We start from the raw sequence: 25,138 nt of genomic DNA on the forward strand, positions 1-25,138 counted from the left end.
GCCATTTCTGATAAAAAAAAAAAAAAGCCTAGAGACAGATGTGGACCCACTCCTGTAATCCCAGCATTCAGGAGGTAGAAGCCAAGGATCAGGAATTCAAGGCTACTCCCAGCTACAATAGTGAGTTTGAGGCCATCCTTGGCTACCTTAGACCCTGTCTCAAGCATACAACAATTAAAATCAAATAGACTACAAGTCTAGAAGCAAAACTTTCTCCTGGATGAGCATGCCCAGGATGCATGTGGGTGTGCTGGCAGAGGTGAGGCATCCCAGGCTCACATTCAGGTGATTCAATAGTTGAGGCTGAGCAGCAAAAGCTCCCAGAAGTCATAACAATGGCACAGTGTCCCCATTCTCAGCAAACTGGGAGGCCAGCTGACCAGTCACAGGATACAGGCAGACCTGGGCCCCTGAAGGTTTTTATGATGGATACACATTCCAGAGGCAGATTCTTCTGGGCCTCACTAACTCATTCTATTCAGTGCTGGGGACACTGACTTGAAACCCTTCAAGTCAGGGACAGTGACTGAGAAGTCCTCACCTTGGGGTTCCTCACACACCACAGCTTCCAGGTTCTCCCCCTTCACGTAGTCTGCATTGAGGCCCTCTGCAAAGAGCAAGAGCAAAGCAAAGGAAGCACAATGAAATGAAGGAGCCCTCACGATTGAGAGCTGCTCACTGAGTCCTCTGTGACAGTAAAGGCTGCCAGGATCAGCTCTGGATCACCAGAACATCATCTTCTAGATAAAGACTGGCCACTAAGGAGCACAATGCCCAGGACTGCTTATCAACATCCTTGCAAACAGCATCATGCATCAAAGGCCCAAACCCTATCTGTAAAGAGCCATAGACAGGGTTCCAGATGACTGGGCTCCATAGGACCACCTGAGTCCGAGAGGCCAGGGAGGTGGAGAGGGAACTAAGAGCTGAGGGAATGACTGATAGATGCAGTGTTAGGAAGGGCAGATGGATGTGCAAAAATCACTCTGGAAATGCCAGTAAATAGCCTTCCCAGGAGCAGCTGTATGCACAAGGAAGCCAACTGACTTCTCCAGGCCATAGGAATGACTGCTGTCCACACCTGTACTTGGAGGGCCCAGGGTCCACAAAGAGCTGTTCTGGTCTAGCGTCTGAACTGGGCTCTCCCCATCCCCAACCTCCCTCTATCCTCAAAGGCTATGCAGCAATTAAATAAGGAATCCTCTTCACTCAGCCAAAGGCCATCCATCACTCAAGGACTTGGAGCAGCCCCACAGCAATGGTTTCTTAAAAGTCAATCTTCTGTGTCTTCTCTCCGAATAACCGAAGACCTCTAGGGAAAATGGGTTCTGATGCTAAGTTATCGATTCCCTGGACACAAGTCATATTCCTGGCTTTTACCTGACCTGATAGCTGTTGGGCTCAAGGTGAAAGCCAAATGGGCCTGTGAAAATGTGGGTGATACTCTCTGGCAGGGGTGGTTAACTACTATGCAAAGCCAGCCAAGTGACAGCCCCAGTACCAATAGATAGAATCTGGATATGTGCTCTGGGCCTCCAGACTTTTTTTTCTTTATTCCTACTTAGTGAGCAGGAGATAGCTCCTTTCCTTCAGTGGCTTCTGAAAGATGTTCACCCATGGATATCTGAGTGTCCACCTCCCCACCCCCATGAACATCCATAACTCCAACCATCTTGGGCCTGGGAGTAGATGATATAGCAGGTGGCACCCTCACAACAAATCAGAACAAGCTCTAGATGGTATGGTCACAGGCAAGTTGGTGGATGCCAGGGAGAGAGGAGATATAGCTAGCAGGGAGGGGATAATGAGGGGTCTGGGGCCAAAGCAAAAGAAACAGTAGTTAATCAAAGCACAATGTTACCTGGACCTTCTGCTGCATCTGAAAGCAAGACAGGAAGCTTAGAAGCCTGGAGTAAAAATTTAGTACCAGGCAATAAACCTATTAAGTATTTTATGAGATTCACTGACATTTGGCATAGAGGGCAGGCAGAGAAACCAAATGTTCCCAAAGTGAAATCTCTTTGGTAGCAGCAGAGGCTGGAGGCCAAAGAGGTGAGGACAGGTCCTCCTAGCAGCCACCTGCCACCTCCTTGGGGCTTTCCAGCTGACTTTCTTGACTGCCAATCACTGAAGGCCAGCCATGGTTGCCTCTGAGTGGCAAGCCAGCCCAACACTTGAGATTAGAAACAGACACCCCTACTTCTTATAAAGTTAGCCACCCACATGAACACCCTTGGGCTCAGCAAAGTGCAAGTGGAAGTCACACTGCTCCACAGAATGGGCAGTCCAGACACATGTGAGCTTGGTGTCTAGTCACAGACAAGGAAACTGCAGGCTAATCCAGGCTGGAACAAGGTCAGCAGGGGGCGCTGTGGCAGCACGAGGAAGTATGGCTGAGAGACTGGCCAGAGAGAAGGCTCCTTGGGAAAAGACACCCCGACCTGAACAATAAGAGGAGAGAGGAGCAAGGCAGAGAAGAAACAGCAATGGCTGGACCCTGAAGAAGGCAGAGCCTACAGAAAGGAAAATGACTACAAAGAAGCCAAATGGCTAGGACTCTGAATGCCTTGTTCAGTTCAGGGCCTGAGCCTGGGGAAGTACAGGTATTTTTAAACAGGTCTTCCTGGAGAAGGTGCAAAGGGTAAGGAACACTAGTGGAAGGCAATAGTAAGCCAGAAGCTGCTTGTGACTCATGGAGAGTGGGCACTGCAGGGCTCCCAGACCTAGATCTATAGTGAAGGACAGACACGGGAGTGCGAAACACAGTTAAGTCCAAGCTCAAAGCCCTGTCTGTATAAGCAAGCCGGCCTGCGTAGCCGGCTTGTTCAACTTGTGAGCCACCATAACTGCCATGTCCTTAACAAAGCAAGTAGGCTGGATGAGGACTGTACCCACACTCTCCCAGTCTCCCTCCTTTCTGTGACACTGAGACTCTGGCTGAAGCCCCTCCATCTCCTGAAACTACACTAGGCTTCCCATCCCCATCGTTACTCTACCACCTCATTCATTTAACTTGTAATTGTTCCTTATCTACGAGAGGGATCTTGGCTGACACTATTAATTAAGGATCTCAAAATGACTGTATTCGGAATTGAAGTTGGAGACAGCATTAAAGTAATGTACTCACAAGCCAAGGAATACCTGGATTTCCTGAAAGCTGGAAGATTTCTGGGGTCTGGGGCCAAAGGGAGTGTGATCCTACAGGTTCCTGTTTGTAAGACAAGGCCTTACATGATATAGCCCAGGGTGGCCTGGAACCCACACTATAGCACAAACTGCCATGGGAATCACACAGCAAACCCCTTGCCTCAGCCTTACTAATGCTGGGGTTACAGGTATGTGCCAGCATTCTGGCTCAGAAAACAAGTTTCAGTTGCTTGAAATCACAGCAGTTCTCTGGCATGGAAACCACAAGAACCTTGGCCAGCCGAACAGGGTAAGAGTGTTCACTAGTGAAGCTTTCTGGTGTAGTCTGATGGCTCCCACACTGGGGAAAGGAGAGACTTTGGTCTGAAGGGCTTCCCACCCTTTCATTGTTAAGGTCCAAGCCTAGACTGGCTTCTCTGACCACATGAGAGCATCACTGCACAGGTCACTGGCTGAAAGTTACCAAAAAGTCTTTGCTAAATGGAATTAATGACTTTAATCAGTCATACAGAGTGGCATGTTTCTCCTATGGATTCCCAACTTCACCTGTACATAGCTCGTGGTTAACAGAGTGTTATCTTTTTAACTTTTTACAAGGCCATCTTGAGAACACTTATCCAACCTTCTGCTCCCCACCCCCTCTAGCCAGCAAGAAGCAGAGTTGCTCTCCCTAAACACCCTTAGACCCAGACCATGGCTCTTTATATAAAGATTGCAGACCCAAGAGCGGCCACCTGCCTGCAGGAGGAGAGCCGCCAGGTGACTGGAACAGAAACTCCCTTCATCTTCCAAGGCACCAAGAATGAGGCTGGAGAAGGTAGGAACTCTATCTTCTCATTTCCTTGGTCCAGGCACAGCCTAAGAGTATCAGACATAACTGCCTCCCAACACCACGTACAATCTGGGCCCCTAGCCAAGTGTGTCCAAAAAGTCTCTCTCCAAATGCTCCACCAGGTCCAGTGTCATCCTTGGCATAATGTGAACCATCAGTGGGTGGAACACCCATATTTTTCATCAATTAGAAAGTCTCTTTGCTTTCTAATTGAGGGGAGCAGGCAGAGGTAAGGGAATTCTAGACTTTATCCCCAATATTTCTTGTTCCTAACCACACTACCATCAAACTTGTAGATCATGTGCATGTGGGCGTCCTTGATGAAGAATGTTCTAGAAGAGCAAAGGAAAAAGGCAATAAGGTGGTCAAATGAAGAAACAGTTGTAATGCCCACACTCAAAGCACACCAGGATCCAAGTTAATTTCCTACAAGTCTCAGGTCCAGGTACCACAATGAGCAGAGGCTCATAACCAGGACATGAAGAAACAGAAGGAGCCCTACGCGTCCCAGAAAATCAAAGAATCTGAGGGAAGTGAGACGAGGCCAAGTATGGCTGAGTCATGTCCCCTCCCTGGAGTAAAACTTGTCAGCCGTGAACTACAGGCATTCTGCTTACGCAATGACATAGTGCTGCTGCGGTACTAAAACCAACAGATTCATCCTCACAACCCTGCTCCACAGTGTCTCAACAGGCTTCTAAGACTGGAAAGCCTCGGTAACTCTGATTTCCCGACACGTGCCCCACTGCACCCCACAAGAAAAGCCATTTGGTTTCTAAAATTCCAGCACATAGAGGGCAGGAATCACTCTGACTTCTCTTTCATCACTACTCCTTAAAAGAACTTAGGAGTTCATACAGTTTAAATGATCTAACTGGAGGAGGAGCAGGGGGCACCCACATACTGACATATCAAGAAATCAAAATCAGAAAGGGGCACTGCCAGAATCATAAGGGGCCCAAAGATGTTCACTGCCATGTCAAAGAGACTTTGGGTGTCCATAGTACTCTGGTTGGCAGTAGAAGGGGCTGGTGGCACTGGGCCCCTGAAGGCCCAACATCCCCTTGGGTGAGGTCTGAGGCCTCAAAGTATTTATTGGGGTTCCTCCCATTCTAGGGAAATAAAACAGCACAGTCAGCACAGTGCCCACTGAGCTTTGTCCTAACAGAAGTATGGCCTCCTCTAGCTGAGATGCCTGCAAAATCAAGATCACATAGCATGACCCCATGTGTACTTCCAGACCAGAATAATCTTGAGTTTGTCCTAAATATTCCCCCAAGGATGTAAAAATGTACCTGCTAGGAGGCCTACTGGTGTTCAGTAGCTTGGGAAGGGATGAGACCTTGCTTGGGCCCCTTGCCCTGCTCAGATGTGTACTTACGCTGAATGCTAAAGCAAAACTTCTTCTGCTGGTAGGAGATGTAGCTGGATACAGCTCCAATCAGAGCCATGGCAAGGGCACTGGCCACACCCGCGATGGTGCCAGTCTCTGTTGATATGCCTGCACATGGAAGAATGGACGGAGCTGAATAGACAAGGCCACAAACTACAGGATTCTGCTGCTCTGAAGGTCCCAAGTTATGCTGGCTCAGATGTCCATAACCTTCAAATTCATGTGGAAGAGCTAGGCCACAGATACCCAAAGCATCATAATGACATGAGCCACCTATCCCCAGGGCCGAGATCTTCATGTTACTTCCACTCAATGGCTACTCCTTTCTGCTATTTGCCTCATGATATTATTGATAACTATGGTGGGTTGGATGTACATGATTCCCCTCCAAAAGCTCCGGAGTTAAATACTGCCCCTTATGCAGCAGTAGGAAGCAGTAGGGCCTTTAAGAAGTAACTGGATCATGAGGTCTCCACTGTCAACAAGGGATGGGACTGTAGTGGAATGGATTTCAGGGATTGTTATATAGCCAGTACTTATTTCTAGGAACTCCTTTGCACCCTGGGTGTCTGTCATAAATGACCCATGTCTCCACAGGAGCAAAGGCAGAAGGGTCAAGTAACCATGCACCTGAACTTCCAAAGTCAAGAGCAACCTGAGTTTTATCTTCTTTTAAATTATGTATCTTTAGTACTTTTTATGGTGGTAGAAAGATTACTAATAGAAGCATTTGGGGAAGGGCAGGGAAGAGGAGCTCTAAGAGCAGAGTAAGCCAGTGTTACTTTTCCTTGAGGTTGCAATAAAAACTTTGGTCCACAGATACCCACCAGATCCAGGGTCATCGTTGCTTCCATAACCACCACCACCACCTGGAGAAAAGACAAAAGCACTTAGTGTCTGCTATGATCCCTAGGACCCCTATAATGCCACAAGCAAGTATTTTAAAGTTCTTAAAGATCAGAGAAATGCAAAGCAGGTTAATGCTAACAGAGGTTGGGGAAGATGGATGTGAGAAGGACATTAGCCCTGCTTATAAGGGTCATAGGAGAGAGATCATTGTGACAGAATGTTTTATCTGATTATGGTGATACATTATCACCACATGGCAAACCTATAGGGCCAACACACACACACACACAGAGGGTGTGGCGAGAGGGGGAGGGGGGGAAGCACCACCCCTTAACTTATTCCCCATTTCCTAATGAGAAACTTCATAAGAAACAACAAGGACCACCCCAGAATGCTAACTGACCGGAGTTCCTCAGTTTACACCCCCCTTTTCCTGGGAGGTTCCCTTAAGAGAGACCCCTCTAGAATGTGGGAAGACACCAGCACTGACATGCCCTTCCCCAAGCGAACAGTCTCAGTTTTTAAGTATAGAAATATTCCAGTGTAGTGCGGGACCATGTGGGGATGAGCAAGTAGGATGTGAGAACTTGGTCTTCTTCATCATTTTTGCTATGTGCTTAAAACTACCCCCAAAATCATCTATTTTTGAAGTCTTCAGAGAGAAAATGAAGTCTGTTACGTTACTATGTGGAGCTGAATCTTCCAGTTAAAAGCATTTTATAAAAACCTCTAATTTACTAAAACAGGAGTTCAAGAGAATTGAGTACTATTTCAGAGGACCTAGGCTCAATTTTCAGCACCCACAAGGTGGCTTACAACCATGTCATGGCAGTTCCAGGGGATCCGAGCTTACAAGTGGGCCATCGACATACAGGCAGACAAAATACCCAAACACATAGGTAATTAATTAAATAAAAATATAAAAAGAAGGCAACAGTTTTGGTTTGGTTTTGAGGCAGAGTATGTAGCCCAGAGCCACCTGAAACTCACGCTCTTTCTGCATCAACCTCAAGAATGACAGACCTGCAGGCAGGTATGGCCACGCCAAGCCCAGCTGAGCGCCAGCATTTAGCACTGACATTTCAGCAGTAAGTGCTGACCGGTACTGGCCTGTCGCCTATCCCTCTGCTGTTCTGGAAGTGGTCACTGATAAGGGTAATTAATAAAGCTAAGCATCCGCACAGGCATCCTCTGTGAATGTGTTCAAGTCGCTAGCTTTCTGAAGTTCAGACTTAGTAATTCAATATTTCTTCCTCTCATCTCTTATGGAGAACCAGCTTAACCAAATCAGTGAGCTGCAGCCTCACTGAGAAACCCTGCCTCAAAAAACATTGTAGAAAGTGATTGAGAAAAACACTTAACACTCACATAGAGCTTCCACAGAGCTTCTACATATGTGTATATGTGCATGAGTGTACACACACACATACACACACACACACACACACACACACACACTGCATAGCTTAAATTATTTTGTACATCCTTATTGGATGACAAATATGAACCTGAACCAAAGTGAGCTACATGGGTCTCTCATTGCAATTACACAGATCAAAGTCACGGCCTTCATCCCTCTTTGGCTTCTGAGCTCCACTCATTTTCTCTCAGTATACGCTGAACCAACCTACTTGTGATGCTTTGTATGTGCTTGGCCCAAGGAGTGGCACTATTAGGAGGTGTGGCCTTGTTGGAGTAGGTGTGTCACTGTGGGTGTGGGCTTTAAGACCCACATCCTAGCTGCCTGGAAAGCAGTATTCTGCTGGCAGCCTTCAGATGAAGATGTAGAACTCTCAGCTCCTCCTGCACCATGCCTGCTTGGATGCTGCCATACTCCCACCTTGATGATAATGGACTGAACCTCTGAACCTGTAAGCCAGTCCCAATTAAATGTTGTCCTTATAAGAGTTGCCTTGGTCATGGTGTCTGTTCACAGCAGTAAAATCTTAACTCAGAAACTACTCTACAAAATGCAGTGTGCAAAAGATAGTATTAAGACAAGTGACAGAATCAACTGGCATTAAATAACTCAATACAATCCATGAACCTGAATTTCCAATAAAAATGAAAATGGATAAAACCATATGCTCATAAGACATTTCCAGACAGCATTTATAGTATCTTAGGAGCACTGCTGGATTTTAAATATGATTACAAAGCCAGAAATGCACAGTAGGAAATATTCTATCAAAAGTAAGAACTTCAATAGTAAAGGGCCAGAGACAGACAGACAGACAGACACTGAATTTTGACAAAGAACATTATAAATATATGTAATAAAGTGGATGAGGTAGCACACATTTAAAGTCCTGCACAGAGTAGGCTAAAACAAAAGGGTTATGAGTTCGGAGACCAGCCTTGGCTACATGATGAAACAGTCTGAAAAACAAAAGCGTGATAGAGGAGAAAAGGGGGAGAGCCAGCAATCTGCCTAGACATAGTCTGTGAACCTAGTAAAGAGGCAGAAGACAGAGTGGGCTACATTATAAGGCTCTGTCTCAAAACAAACAAACAATAAACAAAAGTAGAATGAAAACTCAGAAGATACTGGCAAATATGTACCTGAGAAAGGGCTAACTTAATTAGTCAGCAGACAAATGCAAATGAAGCTCAGCATGCCAATACATCCCACACTGTAGGAGGGGAGGAAAGGAAAAGAGGGGAGGAGTCTAAGTAGAATGTGGAGAATCTAGAACCCTCATCCATTCCTAGTAGTGAGGTGCAATAGCCTAGCTTCTGTGCAAAAACCTTGGTAGCCCCTGAAAACAAGAAATATAGTTATGGCATATACTAACATTATTACTTCTAGATCACTATGGTTTGAATGTATTCCCCAGAATTCATGTGTGCAGGAAACTGGATCCTTAGAGTCCTGTGCCATTTGGAGATAATTATGATTAAATGAGGTCATGGGGGATGGAGCTCTCAGACTGACCTCTGGGGTTTTATCAGAAGAGGAAGAGAAACACAAGCCAGCATGCTTGCTCTGTCTTGTAACTGATCCTTCCTACCACATCTGGACCCAGCACAGAGGCCCTAGCAGATGTTGAGCAGATGCCAATGCCCAGACATATTCAAGACAGTTAAAAACTATGCCTGTATAAAATCTTCTATGTACTTATATACAGATGTTCACAGCAACATACTTCATTCATTATGACCTTTGGTCTGGTGGTCCATCAACTGGCAAATAACCAAGTAAAATGTTTGGTAATATATGGAAAAGGGCTCACTAATATAAAATAAATTGTTACAAAACAATGAGGAAAAGCTGGGTCAAGGACATGAATGTGAGATCACAATATATCTTGACTTTCTAAAAACACATAGATTCAAGGAAATGAAAATATGGCCAAGACAAATGATTTGTTCTGATTGAATTCACCAAGATTACAAAACTATAATGCTTGCTGGATTGAGGTTAGCATTGGGGAAAATGGATACCTGCTTACTTCCTAGCAGGGGAAATGGAGCTTGGTCCTACCTTAATGGGAAATCACTTGGCAATGTCACTTAGAGTCACATTTTTAAAGATGTATGCATCTTGTGGCCCAGCAATTACAGTGCTAGGAACTGATCTGACAGAAACAACTGTGGCTTTTCATATTTGGCCTGACAGTTTTCAAAACACTGTGTATAGTTGACAAGCTAGAAGAACCACTACACAAAATAGGAGACAGGACAAATCAAGTGTCACTGTTATATTTCAAAATAATCTACATAACAAAGAAAATAGTCTGAGTATTATTGAATAGACATTGGTATTTAAAAGGATAGCATATGGTTGCTATGGGAACACACACATGTAAATCTAGCATATAGTCAAGCTTCCCTTGAGGCTGGGGCAAGAGGACTGCCCTTAGTTTGAGAATGGCCCACATTTTCTGTCTATGGTATACAATTAACTGAAATTTGCTTTCAGAATACACACCTATTTACCCAGATAATGACACACGCTACCTAGTTCTAGGGACCCTGCCTGTAACTATAGTGACTGTCATTGCTACAGAGAGTACCACTACAATGATAGTTATAGGGACCTTGTAGCTATAGCAACCACCTTTACTTGGATGGACCCTGTAGGATAAGAGGAATTACTTCAGTAAAGAAGTTGTGCTCAGTGGTTTGAATAAATCTTGTCCCCATGGAAACTTGTGGCGAAGGCTGATTGCCACTGTGGCAATGTAATGCTTTTGTCCTGGGATTGGGTTAGTTGCCACAAGAACAGGCTGTTACAAAGAGAGCCTGCCCTTGTGTTTTCTCTTATGGGTCTGTGCCCATTTGCCCTTTTGCTTTTCTGCTGTGTCAGGGGGCAACATGAGGCCTTCACCGGATGTAGCCACCAGTTTTGGTCTTCCAGCTCCAAGAACTGTGAGGTAAATAAATTTCTTTCTTTTATTAATTACTCTGCCTTGGACATACTATTATAGTGAAAGAGAATGGATTAAGATGTTGTGACTAAGCTCTGTTTTCAACCTTGCTGTCAGACTTTCAGCATCTCAAATACAAAGACAACAATGCACATATAGACGTCAGCCTTGAATCCTACAGAGCCACTTACCGGGAGAGACAGGGACACAAGATATGTGTTTGCCCTTCTCTGACGGCAGCCCAGCTTGTGGCTCACAGTGAGTGCCTGACGCATCTGGTTGTCAAGGACACAGAGAATCGTGGAACAGTAGAGTGATTATGTCTACAACTGCTTAGGGAGGTATTCAAGTGCTTAAGGACACTGTGAGTGTACCAGAGTTCCAACAAGACACAGCAAGGCCTTTTAAATATTTTTAAAATGTACTTTCATTGTCTCAAAAAAGTAGTAAAAGAGGTATAATTTTTTTAAAGTCAATCAATAAAGCCATGCATGGTGATGCCACCCTTGAAACTGGAAGGCTAAGGCAGGAAGCTCATGACAGCCAGGCAAGCTGGGAATATAAAATAAAACCCTGTCAAGAAAAAAGGTAATAAACAAAAGGGGGAAAGATATTGCTGCAAATGACTTACAATTACTAAATAAAATTAAACAGAAAAACTCTGCCAAAACATAGTACCTGGGCTAACAACCAGAAAATGTATTCTGTTGCAAAAAACCGTCACAGTCATGTTCCTCCAATTCCTACAACAAAACTGAGGATATTCTGTAGATAACATGCTGTTATCTACATTCAAACACCCAATGTTTTACACACACATACACACATACACGAGAGAGAGTACAGCTCAGCAAAACCCCTTTGTTCATGGCGCACTCCCTGATGTGTTGGAGGGACCGTGGGTGTCTGACGTGTCTCTAACACTATAGAACAGTAAGACCATCTGGCATGTATTTCCCATGTTAAAGCCAAAAATATTGTGGCAACAACTCTAAAGAAACCTCTTTGGACCTTCTTTCATCCATACTAGGAAAAGAATGGGGCCAGTGGCAAAAATGGCAACAGTTTGAGTCCAGGAAGGCTTAGGAAGGAGGAAAAACAGAGGGGTTACAAGCCACTCAGTTCAAGAGATGCTAGAGGACCCAGTTACAAATTCATTTTAAGCCAGGCACAGTCTGTCAAAAATGTTGTCTTGAGGAAAAACTACACAACGGATAATATATTACTTCCGAAGTCCACTCCAGAACAACTGACGCTATATCATAAAGACTTGAGGCAAGGAAGTGAGCTAATTGAGTTTATAATTTATGGAAATGTGATGCTCCCCCTTCGCTCCCCATCAGGAGCTTGTTTTGGTGGAAGGGACGGTGTCTGTGAATCTCACGGATGTTCCTGTTTCACCCTTTGATCTTCTTTCCTGACACCTATGGTGACGGAGGGAATAACTGAAGCCAACAATTGATTATTCTTTACAAGACAAGCTCCGATATAAGCCTAATTAAAGACTTTCCTAACACTTCTTCCTTGCTAAAACAAGGACGTTTAATGAAGAAAAGCCCCTGGCCTGTCATTCAGGCTTTCATTCCTGTGCATGCTTACAGACAGAACTACAACCCTCCTCTCCCCATCTGGAAATACCAATTGTCAACCCAGAGTAATTGGCTCATTTGCTGGGTTTGCCCTTTAAATGCTCCATGTTCTTCTGACACCTGAAGTTTCATTTAGAGGCTTTTAGGACTTTTTCCTAGAGATGACACCATCTGGAAAGGTGTTTCTGGGGACAAATGTGACTATGGTACATTTTAAGCAACAGAGAACACTGTTTCCATATGAAAGGCACAGTGCTTGCAGGAACAAAGCAAATGCTAGACTTTAGCCAGAGCTTGGGGAGAGTGGTCTTGACATTCACAACTTGAATTCTTCGGGCCCTGCTACAATTTTTCCATCACAACAAGAATAATAAACAAAGGATTTCAAACACCATAACTTATCATTCTAACATCTTGTTACAAGCGATTATGTCAGAGGTCACACTTGTAGCATGTTACATCTATGGGTTCCAACAGTAACTTGTTTTGCCACACCACAAGACTCAGACTTCTCACCCCATATGTAAGATCCAATTTGACAAATTTATTTATGAGAGAACAACAAACATGTGGCTTAGAAGGACATAACTATTCAGGAGCAGCATGCAGAAGAGATTTTATGATAATCTCTTCCTGGTTGTGGTAATGGCTACTGAAATCTACACATGTGATAAAATTTCACACACACACACACACAAAGATGAGATTGGACACAATTCCCATAATGTCAATAGGAGACTTTATTGTACAGATATCAGTTTCCTATCTAGAACCATCTACTATGGTTCTGCAATAGAGGCTCCTTGAGAAAAGATGGATGAAGAGTACATAGGAGTTTTCCAGAACCATTTTAAAAGTCTTACCAGTACTAGATTATTTTTTTGATACAAAGGTCCTTTGAGGGTTTTTTTTTTTTGGGGGGGGGGGTTAGTTGGTTGTTTTTGTTTTATGTTTTGTCAGTGAGACTAGATCAAAACTTTTAGAGGGTCTGATCCCGTGGTTTAATTTTCTTACACATTTAAACACAGTCAAAGTTCATGGATGGCTACATCAAAATTCTGTGGCAAAGTAGCAAAGCACCTGTGATCTTTACAGCAAGAATGAATTCTATTGGCTGATAAACAATGCTCAGGGCTAGGGCCTGGTGAGGAAGCATGTGGGATTTTTCTGTCTTTTTAAATGGAAAATAGATTCTTCTCTCATACAGTACATTCCAAGGACAGTTTCCACTTCCTCTAGTCTAATAGGAGGAAAGCATGAATCTTCCTGGGAAGGGGAAATAGAATCCAAAGGTATTTTGTAAATATCTGATTTGCTGGGGGCTTCTTTAAAATGTCTGCCATTTTAAGTTTGAACCCTCACACTGCATGGAAAACTGGCTCTCCAAGCAGAGCGGGTTATCTTCTTGATACTATGATGCCTGGTGCAACTATCCTACCATAGGCCAGTCTTTGCTGATGCCTTATAAGGTGCACACAGGTGGTGGGGACACTGGCTCATTCTTAAATAAGAGGACAAATGGGCAGCTTCTCCAGGATAGCTTCCAAATGAGCCCCCACCCACAAGAATGAGAGCCCACTATACCTTACAAGTGCAAATGTCTAAGCCTGATTTTCCTGAGGCTTAAAATGGCCAAATAGTCAGCATTTAAAGGAGAATTTGATGTGTTGTTGGACAAAGCAATACTACCTTTATTCTTGTCAGGTTTGTATCCCCCACCTCTCAGGATGTCTTCAAGATCTTTGTCTGACATACCTATGGGAAAAAAAACATATATTTCAGTGGCAAAAAAAAATATCTTGGGGCTAGTGAGATGGCTCAGCAGTTAAAAGCACTAACTGCTCCTTCAGAGGTCCTGAGTTCAATTCCCCAGCAACCACATCGTGGTTCACAACCATCTGTAATGGGCATCTATCTGATGCTGTCTTCTGGTGTGACTGAAGACAGTGACAGTATACCCACATATATAAAATAAATAAATCTTTTTTTAAAAATCCGAGCAGCAAATACTTGGATTAGTAAATGATATCCACGACACATGGGTATTCTTCATGGTACTGGGAGTCTGGTTCAGTGATGCAGCAGATGTAAGGCCCTTAGAACCATGCTTTGTGCCCAAACTAAGGATAGATGAAGGAAGGAGGAGGAAGGGAAGAAGGATGAGAGAGATGAAAACGAATGATAGTGGTAGGCATAATTGCAACTGGCCCCTCAGATTGCCCACTGCCAGTTTATGTGTTCTGTAGAACCTCCAATCACCTCGAGTGTTTGTATGACCACAGAGAGAATTTCTGACTAGGATCCTAATGATTAACTTGCATTATATGCCAAAGATGAAGGGATTTTCTCAAAGTAATTAAGGGTCAGAATCAGCCACGTGAACTCTTTCGAAGCTAATCTGGGCTTTCCTGAGCTCAGACACTGAAAGCTAAAGTCTCTTCTCTTTCTCCCATTACCCTTTTTTTCTCTTCAATAAATAATTATTTATTGGAATACATATATATATTAAGAGTTTAGATCATAAGTAGCAGCTAAAAGAAATTTTATCCCACCAGTTACAATACTAAAATCAGGAAATAAAACTTTACTAGCATATATACACACACCATCTCGCTGTCCCTGCCCCCTCAACCTGGAAAAAATATCCTCCCTCATATCCTTCCAATGTGCCTAGCCTCCAGACACTGACTCCCATCATCATGCATTTGTTTGAGCTGTTTATACACTTTATGTAAGTAGAATTCTACTGCGTTCATTGTTTTCTGTCCACTTCATCTATTTCAAATTTGCCTTGGGGAGTCTCACCTGAGTGCCACATGTAGGAATTGTTCTTTTGTGTTCTTTTCCATGGACTGAATATGACATGAGTTATTCATCCGTTCTACCACTAATGGACATTTTGTTGTTTTGTGGAAGGGATGCCATTATTAACATATCTGCTACACACACACACACACACACACACACACACACACACTGTTTTACATTGATTTACATACAGAAGAAAAAGCATTCTTAAAAACCCCTATTTGTTACTGCTGTTATTGTATGGGGTGGGGTTAACTCATTCTGGCCAATCAGTAGTGGTATCTTCAATGGTTAATTTTTCTTGTTTACTTGGTTGGATCTGGAGTCAGCTAAGAAACATGCCTTTGGGGGGATCTATAAGGGTACTTCCTGGAAGATTTCACTGTGATCTGAAGCTCTTCCCCAAGAAAGAATAGCACCACTCTAGCATCCCAGATAGGAAGAGATAAGAAGGGAAAACTGTGTTCTGTGCCTTCCTGCCGTTGTTCCTTGCTGGAGAGTGCACCTACTCTATTTGGTCAGGGCAACCAGAAAAGTAATTAAAGAAGAACTGAGTGAGAGAAGGTTACTGAACATTTTTTAAAATGTATTTTTCATGTATATGCTTGTTTTAAAACCCTTTTAAATTTAATTGAATTTAAGGGGGTGTGTGTGCACACGCACACACACACACATGCACACACAGACACACTTACAGGTCACATGTAGGTCAGAGGACAGCTTTTAAGCTGCATATCTCAATATGAGAATCCAGGTATCTCCTAGCAAGATTGACATTCTAGAAATTTCTAAGAAATGTAAAATAATGCCACTCTCACTAAATTGTTTTTATCTTGCCACACAGAAATTTCCCATATTATGTGCTATTTATGTTAATATGTACTGGTTTATTATTAATCATTTTATACTAATAATACTGATATTTTTTAAAATTAAATACAGATGATAAATGTGGATAGATTATGATCCACACAGACAAAGTTATTGAGATTCCCATTAATTTGGAGAATCCCAAGATCAAAATATATCAGCATTACTGTTGTAGGGTTCTACAGCTTGAAGTGGCCTGGATCTACAGTGCTATGGATGGCTCAGAATGCTATTACAAGTAAAAGGACAGACACTACCAGGAACTGGCCTGTGATGTCAAGCATCTAGAACTTACCTCCTGCTTCTCCTTCACTTGGCTTTTTGGGGCCATCTAGATCGTTTCGATCATCCAAGGCATCTTCCAAATCAAACCCATCAAGTTCTGGGGACCACAGAACAAAAGAAACAATCACCACTAATTTTTATGTCAACACAAGCTAGAAGGAGGCGAACCCTATTTGAGAAAATGCCTCCATAAGCTCAGGCTGTTAGACATTTTCTCAGTTATCAATCAGTGGGGAAGGACCAGCCTATTGTGGGTGGTACCATCCCTAGGCTGGTGGTCTTGGGTTCTATAAGGAAGCAGGCTGAGTAAACCAATAAGCAGCTCCCCTCCATGGCCTCTGCAGCAGCTCCTGCCTTTAGATTTCTACCTTGTTGGAGTTTCTGTCCTGACTTCCCACTGTGATAACAGTGATGTGGAAGCATAAGCCAAATAAACCCTTTCTTTCCAAAGTTCTGTTTGATCGTGGTGTTTAATTACCACAGTAGAAACGATAACTAGACACCCACTTAAACAAGTAGCTGATGTGGAAAAGCCTTCCTTTTCTCCTCAGAGAGCTTGTCTTACCCATAGGATTTGACGGGGCTCTAGTCGTTCCTGGCCCTTTAGTTGTAGTAGTGGTGACATGGTCCCATCTCTCTAAAAGTGGGAGGGAAAACAGCAGGAGTCATATGCTTAACAATAAAATGTATACCTACATCATGGTTTAAGGAAGTCACACCATGAACAGAGACTACTATTAGTACTTAAAGCTCCTATATAACGTCACAATTACTTGGAAATAGATGGCAAAGAGACAGAAAAGGTTTAAGTGAAGGAGATTCTAATCATTCTTCTTTATAGGTTGGGAACTGAGAGACAAATGTAGCCCCACATCTCACCATGTTAACAGAGCTAGAACATGAGCCCAGATCTGCTGCCCACATTGAGTAAGGAATTCTAGAGCTTAAGCATGATCCCCAAGACCTTTGAGCTATGGTTACTTCCACTATTAATCCAAGAACTGAGCAGCAGATAAAAATGCTCAGAAATGAATGGGCTGGCATTTTCTGTAATATACAGAGAATTGTCTTACAAGCTAGCATTTTATGTGATGTACACAGAATTAGCTTACAAACTGAAAGTGGTTAAAACAAAGACACACATGCATATGCACACACACACACAAACATATACACAGAGATGCATGCACACACAAATACACACAAACACACATAGAGAGATACAGACACACACAGACATACACATAGACACACATACTTTTTATAAGTAGTCTTTGATTACAGGTTTCCTTCAGAAGTATGAATTGCCTTTGTATTAGTTACATGACACTCATGAGTTTTTTTCTTTAAACTTAGGATCTGCCATAATTGCTCCTACTCCTGAAGACATTCAAAGGGAAAGGTAATGGCAATGCTAAGGCAAGAACACAGAGGAAAATGCCGTGAGCACACATGCAGAGAAACAAATTTGACCGTCATGCTATACCATACATAAAAACCAACAAAAAGTGGATCAAAGATATAAAGAGCTAGTTGTTTAAGACAGCAGAAAACATTTTGGAAAATATTTATAATATTATATTTGTAGATATTTTCTGGATATGAAAGTATAAGCATAAAAAGAAATAAATGGACATGAGCTGGACACCTGGCTCAGTGGTTAAGAGCACTGGCTGCTTGGATCCACATTCAGTTCCCAGTGGCTGCTTACAACTGTGTGTAACTGCAGTCCCATGACATCTGACACTCTCTGCTGTCTTCCTTAGGCACCAGGCACTCATGAGGTGAACAGAAGAAAACAAACAAACAAAAAAGAGGAAGTAGGAGAGAGGAGGGAAACAAAATATAGCGATATATATATATATGATGTCACAAGGCTTGGGGTTTCAATTGCCAAGGAGGAGGGTGAACGTTATTCAGACCATGAGAAATATGACATTTTAGCTAGATAAGGCCTGAAAAATAAATGAATACACAGGATAAAAAAAAATCACATAATTATGCCACTGACATGAAAAGATCTTGGAGTTGGTGGTGATACACACCTTTAATCCCAGCACTTCGAAAGGCAGAGGCAGGGGGATCTCTGAATTTGAAGACAGCCTGGTTCACAGAGTAAGTTCCAGGAAGCCAAGAGAAACCCTGCCTTAAATAAACAAAAACAAAAAAAGAAAGAAAAAAGAAAGAAAAAACAACAAGGTTTTCTAAACAACTAAGGTGCAATATCACAAAACAGCAAATGGGTACAAGTCCACTGAATGGGTGTTGTAGTTCAAACGTGAACTGACCCTACAGGCTCATGCGTTGGGATACTTGAGCCCTGCTTTTGGAAATATGTCACTGGAAGCTGACCTCTGAGATTCACTAGCCCACTTCCTGTCTCCATCTCTGTGCTTCCTGAGTGTGGATACAAAGTGAGCAGCTGAGGCATGTGGGGAATAAAGAAGAACTACTGCCGTTTCAAGACTGTCCTCTAGGAAGCACCTGACAGTCTCCTTGGTTAAGGACTGGATTTTCTTTCTGTATGATCAGGAGCAAAGCGATCTCATTGCCACCCCTCTAATTTCACAGAGTGCAGGAAGTTCTATTTTGTGAGTGGTGGATTTTAGATACCGTATGGTCATCACTATTACATGTCAATGCTATTGAGCTCACTTCAGCAGTGTCTCAGAAAGCAAAGCATTTCAAACAGAGGTGCAGAAAATTATGTTCGTGTAAAGTAAATCTAAAAGGTTGAAAGGTATAAAACAAAGAGGATCCAAATAAAGATACACACACACACATATGCACACGCACGCACACACACACCACACACCCTGGAAAATGCACCAGAGTGACAGCATCAGCTCCCACATGCTCTCTACGTTCAATGCAAGCCTATAGAAGTCCCACTGATTGTTTCTTTCCTGAAATAGTCAAATTTGATTTAAAAATTGAGGAAGGCAGAACCTTAGATTAGCTTTTTAAAACCTTAAAAAGAATAAAGTAGGATGAATCACTCTACCTAAGATTAAGGCTCATTTTACAGTTAACATTTGTCAAAGATGTGGCAGATAGATAGATACAGGCAACAGAACAGAATGAAGAGCTCAAAAGACTTCAGATCTGTTCAAGTGATTTTTTTATATATATGCAAAGGAACTCAAAGAAGGAACAAATCTTTTCAGCAAAAGATACTGGAATAACTAGACTTCCAAAATGAAAAGAATGGGTTTCATTTTATATAAAATTAACGCAAATGGATAGATTATATTTGCTTAAATAATTAAATCATAAAATGTTCAGGAGGAAGTGTTTCAGAATTGAATGTTTAGTAAAGAGTCTCACATTTGACAACAGAAACCTGGCCCATAAGAGGGAAAGCTGTTAAGACACTGGGAAGGCCAGCACTCAGGAAGCTGAGGAGGGAGGACGCTGCATTTGACATTCAGCTAGGACTACTTGCCAAGATAGGAAGACTCAGTCTCAAAAGAGGGAGAAGAGGAAGAAGTGGCACAGAAGGAATGTGGAGAAAGGAGGGAGGACAAAGAATCCTAGACAAGAAAATGAACAGGAAGCTTTAATGGAGCTATGTTCCAGGGGGCTGGAGGGGTAGCTCAGAGGTAAACATACATTTACACAGAGGTCCTGTGTTGTTCCACAGAACAAAGTGGGGGAAACAAGGTGGAGGAGAGGAAAGGAAGAAAATCTGAAGTTGGCTTTTTTAAAAAAATAAACAAGATTCAAAGCCTTTCTTTCTGTTCTAATGACTCAAAATGATAAACGTGAGAGGAGACATTGCAACTAATACTAAATAAGTACAAAAAATCCTAAGAAACTACAATGGACAAGAGATTTTAACAAATCACACAAGAAATGGACAAAAAAATATAAAATAAAAAAATAAAAAAATAAAAATATACATGGATAAATAATAATTAGATTAATCAAAGACCTCCCAACAAAGAAATGTCCAGGTAACAGAAGGCTATAAAAATGAATTCTTTGAAGAATTCAAAGAAAAAATAAAGCTAGTCCTTCTCAAATTCTTGCAGATTTGAAGAGGAGGAAATAATTCCAAATTCACTCATGAAAACAGCATGCCCCCATGGGAAGCCAAGCAAAAGTACATGAACAGAGGCAAAGATCAGCAAGGAAACATTAGCAAACCGAATTCAACAGCACATTTAAAAGATTGCACCCTATGATCAAAACTGGATTTATGCCTGGGACACAAGATTGCTTGACAAAAAGCTAAATCATTAAACATTCAAAGTATGAAGCATAAAAATCATGTGATCATCTCAGTAGGTATAGAAAGAGAAGTTGACAAAACTTAACATCTTTTTGATGAAAAATCTCCACATATTAGCCAGAGAAGCTGTGGCAGTTAGCCTGAGTTGTTGACTCAGTGAGCTCTAGAATCACCTGAGAGACAAGCCTCTGGCTAAGTGGTAGGAGATTATCTTGACTAGGTTAACTGTGTTGAGAAGAACCACCCACAGTAGATGGCATGGGCTGAGATCCTAGCCCGTACACAAGGGACCGAGTGAGCTGAATACACACTGTCATCACTCAAACTGGGCAAAAATAACTCTCCCTTAAGTGTCTTTTGTCCTAATATTTTCTTACAGTAACTAGAAAAGTAACTAAGATGAAAAGTAATGTAACTCAACTGAATAACGACCACATAGGATTAGCGAACAGGGACCATCATAGTCAAGGGGAAACACTGAACGCTTTTCTTCTAACCTGAGGAACAAAACAATTGTGCCTACTCTGCCAATTCTATTCAACACAGTACCAGCAGAACTAGCAAGAACAAGAAAAGAATACTGAAAACCCTAAGAACCAAGTGTGGTGGTGCGCACTTATAATCCCAGAATTTGAGAGGCAGACTCAGGAGGGTCAGGAATTTGAGGGCAGCCGGAACTATGGAACAAGTTTTAAATCAGCCTGGGCTACAAACAAATACACACAAACAGACAAACTGAAAAAGGAAAACACTGGCATGTCCATGGTTCTGAAGATGGAAGAAGTAGTCATAAGCCAAAGAATGTAGAAAACACTCTCCACAGAGCTTCCAGAAGGAGTGCAGCCTTGCTAATATGCTTACTGCAGCCTATCCTATTCATTCTGCATTTTATCTCAATGATTAGAAGATGAATCTCCATTGTTTAAGCAGCAATGGTTGCGGTCATTCATCCCGATCAAAGGACCAAAAGGAAGCTCACAGAACCTCTGATTTCAACTGACCCCTTGGCACCAACTGACATCTGGATTGCTGCTTTGTAGGAGACACTGGGCCAAGAATGAAGCTAAATTGGACCTACGATGGCTAATCCTGATTATTAGCTTCATTGGATCAAGAAGTACAAGGAAAATCAGTAAATCATATTGTCAGGTGTGTCTGTGAGGTATCTCTGAGGACCATTAACTAAAAGGGAAAGACCCTAAATGTTAACAGGCCCTAAATGTGTTAACCATCACATAAGCTAAGAGACCCAAATAAAATAAAATGGGATAAAGCAGAGAAGCCACTATTATTGCAAGCATGCTCTCTATCTGTTCCACTAGGATGGACAGAAATTTCTGATTCATCCTTCTTTAAGCTCAGCATAGCACAGTACATTTATATAACCTTCTTGAAATGACATTTTACAAATGGAAAACAGATTAGTGGGATTAGAAAGGAGGCTAGACCTAAGGCAGGCTGCTGAGGTTGTACAAAGGGATCATGAAGTGCTTACGGTGATGGCACTATTCAGTATCTGACTAGAATGGCAGACGCACAAACCACCAAATGCTGTTTTCCTGTACAAATAAAACCGCAAAATGGACAGGCTGCATCTATGTGCCAAGATAATACAAGAAGTTATCTGTGAAAACCTTGGTGAAGAGAACATGAGACTTAATCTATGATGAACTACAAATTAAAATGTAGTATTGTCAGATATGATTGCACATGCCTTAACCTCAGTACTGAAGAGGCAGAGGGAGAAGGAAGGCAAACTGGAGGCCAGCTTGGCTACATAGCAAGACTATGAAAAAAGGAAATAAAAATTTCCCAAAACCAAAGCCAAAGCAAAATAAGATTTCAATTTTAAAACACTGGATAAAAATAAATTTGAGACTCATCACAGGGAAACATAGAAGAAAAGTGAATATTATTTTAAGCTGCTAAATTTATTTAGGGTAGTGTGCTTAGCAGCACTGGAAAATTACTACAAAGTAGAAAGACTTTTACTGAAGTATGGCCTGGCTGTGGTGCACACCTTTAATGCCAGCACTTAGAAAGCATAGGCAGCTGGAGCTCTGTGAATTAAACGCTATCCTGGTCTACAATGGCATGTCCGACATCAGCTGGAGCTACTGGGACCCTGTCTCAGACTAAGTGAACAAAATAAAAATTCTCTCTGACATAGAAGCGTGCTCGAATGGTTTAAAGAACACCCTAAATGCACAGATTGATACTCTCTCAGCATCATGAGGCACTTCTCTCTGCGGATAGTTTTTCTTGAATTACAGAAACCAAGACTACTACCTAAAGATTTAATTTAAACAACAACTGTTATGCCCAACTTGAATGTGTGTCAGACATGTCCTTGCAAATGAATAGAATTTCCTATTACCTGAGCACAAACCCTGATAGGGTCTGAGTTTTTAAAAATTGTTTTATGTATATGACTGATTTGCCTGCAAGCAAATCTGTGCTACAGTTTCATGACTATGAAGTTAGATCTGCTGGAACAGTAGCCAGCTGGGAGCTGCCATGCAGGTGCTCACAGACCCAGGTCAGCCTCCGAAAGAGCAATTAGGACTTTTCAGCACTGAATCATCCCTCCAGCTACCCTGATCATATCTGCAGCCAATAACAAAACTTGGAATTTAAACTAAAATATAGAATTTTCAAAAACCTTTCTGGTGACTGTGATATGAACAGCTTTCCAACATCTAGCTGATTTTTTAAATTATTGTTTTATTCCAAATGAATTTGCAGAGGAGAAAGGGAAAGGAGATAGAGGGAGAGACTGTGTGAATGGAGCAGGGAAACTAGCAGGATATAAAGTGAGTGAGTGAGTGAATAAATAAATAAATAAATAAATAAATAAATAAATGGACATTAAGTTCTTTTTCCTTTTTCTACTGTATATCTATTTGAGCCTGGGTTTTCTTCACATATTGCATTGGAACTCAGGAACTTACAACAGCTCAGTACAGACACAGATATGAGAATCCAGGTGGAGCCTTGGCCTGGTGATGCACATCTTTAATCCCAGCACAGGGAATAAGGGGTCAGAGGCAGGTAGATAGATATATGTGAATTTGAGGCCAGTCTGGTCTACCTAGTAAATTGTGGTCTATATAGTGAGTCCCAGATCATCCTGGGCTACATAGTAATATCCTGTCTCACAGCACCACACACACAAAGAATCCAGGTGTATTCTATTCAAGCCAGACATTACAGAAAATTGTAAAATAATGTCACTCATCACTCTAAATTGTATTTTCATCTTATAAGCACAGTTATTTTTCATAAAAATCTGCCACATATGTTGATGCATATGGCTTTTTATTTTCTTTAGATTAATAACAGTTTTTTCAGTTTTAAGTTCTCAGATGAGAAATATTTATAGATGTGACCCACATAAACAAATTCTCTCGAGATCTTAAAAAACTTGAAGAATTTAAAGAAAATGTTTGAGCTTCTTCATTGAAGAGTTCTCCTGTGGCCTGAGGTTATCCCACACTGCTAAACTATGAATGGCTCATGTTTATGGGGAGCTATGGAGATAGCCTGAAGCTTCAGTCAGGGCCAGCTCACCCCTTCTGCCTCTGGTATCTGGTTTCTGGCAGCCAGCATCGTCACCCAAAGCAATAAGCAAGGAAAATGCACTGCCTTCACATAAGGCACAGTAACCAACCACATAGGATTCTTCTGAAATAAATTTAACAGTCAGATGGGTGCCTTTGCTGGCTTTTCATATGTGCAGCTAAAAACTCTACATGGCTCCTTCTCATACTGTCCCACATGGAGTTCCAATGAGTCCTTCCTCACTTCCCTTCTCAGATGAGTTTTGCCTTCCTCACTTCCCATTTCAGGCAAGCCTTGTTACCTGCTAGATTCCCTGGGGCTCTGGTTGTTACTGGCCTCCTAGTCTTGGTGCTGAAGGGAGAAGAGAGGACAAGGGGAGCAGATTGTAAAATATAACAGCCACTTTATGGGTTGCATCATGAGAATAGTCTTGGTATCAGTCCCTGAGACCATTGTAAGGATCACACTGAGGAATGATAAAGTGACATGGGTTCTGAAGCTAGAAATGCAGATGAATGGTTAAGAGTCACTGTTGCTCTAGCACAGGATCCAAGTCAAAGCCAGCCTGGTTGGCACAGAGAATTTCAGGGCAGCCAGGGCTAAATCAAGAGACCCTGTCTCAAAACAGAAAAAAATGAGAAAAATGAAACAGGTCAAACTTCTCTTCCTGTACAGCAGGGAAGAGGCTGAGACAGATGCACATTGTCTCATGGATTCAATATACACTAAAGGAAAAAGGAAGATAACACACATATGACACAAGCCTTGCACATGTAAGCCAAAACAAACAGGTAGATAGAGATACAGTTAATCTTGTGTGTGTCTGCTTTTCTGAAGGCAAGATTGTGAGTGTGGTTCATGGTCCACTAGTGCTCGCTTTGTGAACTTGTTTACTTGACTCACGCTTTACTGAGGAAGTTTCTTTCAATGCATCCTTCAGATTAAGTTCATCTGAGTCTCCATATCCTACAAAGAAGAAGACAATTTTAAGTTTAGGTGGTTTTTAAAATGAACAGTAACATTGCAATATTTTCTTTGTCTTTGCTATTATAATTTGTAGCTTTGAGAACTGAACCTAGGACCTAGAATGCACTGGGCAAGTGTTTAACCAGTGAGGCTGAGGCTAAACTATACTCTTGACATGCTCTTGTCAGTTAAAACATAAGGGAATGGGAATGCAAATGAAAAACAAAAATCAAA

General features: G+C 42.1%; 1 protein-coding gene across 4 annotated transcripts in view; it reads right to left on the reverse strand.

Moving 5' to 3' along the window:
* The window catches only part of Cd99l2 (CD99 molecule like 2), a 90,750-nt gene that overhangs the window by 25,131 nt on the left and 40,481 nt on the right, over positions 1-25,138 (reverse strand). For 3 of the 4 annotated variants that reach the window (XM_076918774.1, XM_034486234.2, XM_034486233.2), the window contains exons 2-7: positions 24,842-24,904; positions 16,709-16,780; positions 16,154-16,240; positions 13,870-13,935; positions 6,200-6,241; positions 5,361-5,480 (exon numbers count right to left, since the gene is read on the reverse strand). In XM_076918774.1, coding sequence (XP_076774889.1) covers positions 5,361-5,480; positions 6,200-6,241; positions 13,870-13,935; positions 16,154-16,240; positions 16,709-16,780; positions 24,842-24,904 — 450 coding nt within the window. Of the gene's footprint in view, positions 1-541; positions 608-5,360; positions 5,481-6,199; positions 6,242-13,869; positions 13,936-16,153; positions 16,241-16,708; positions 16,781-24,841; positions 24,905-25,138 lie in introns of all 4 variants that reach the window. The other variant, XM_034486231.2, reaches the window with a different exon arrangement.

The sequence above is a fragment of the Arvicanthis niloticus genome, chromosome X (assembly GCF_011762505.2).
Source record: "Arvicanthis niloticus isolate mArvNil1 chromosome X, mArvNil1.pat.X, whole genome shotgun sequence".
Classification (NCBI taxonomy): Eukaryota; Metazoa; Chordata; class Mammalia; order Rodentia; family Muridae; genus Arvicanthis; species Arvicanthis niloticus.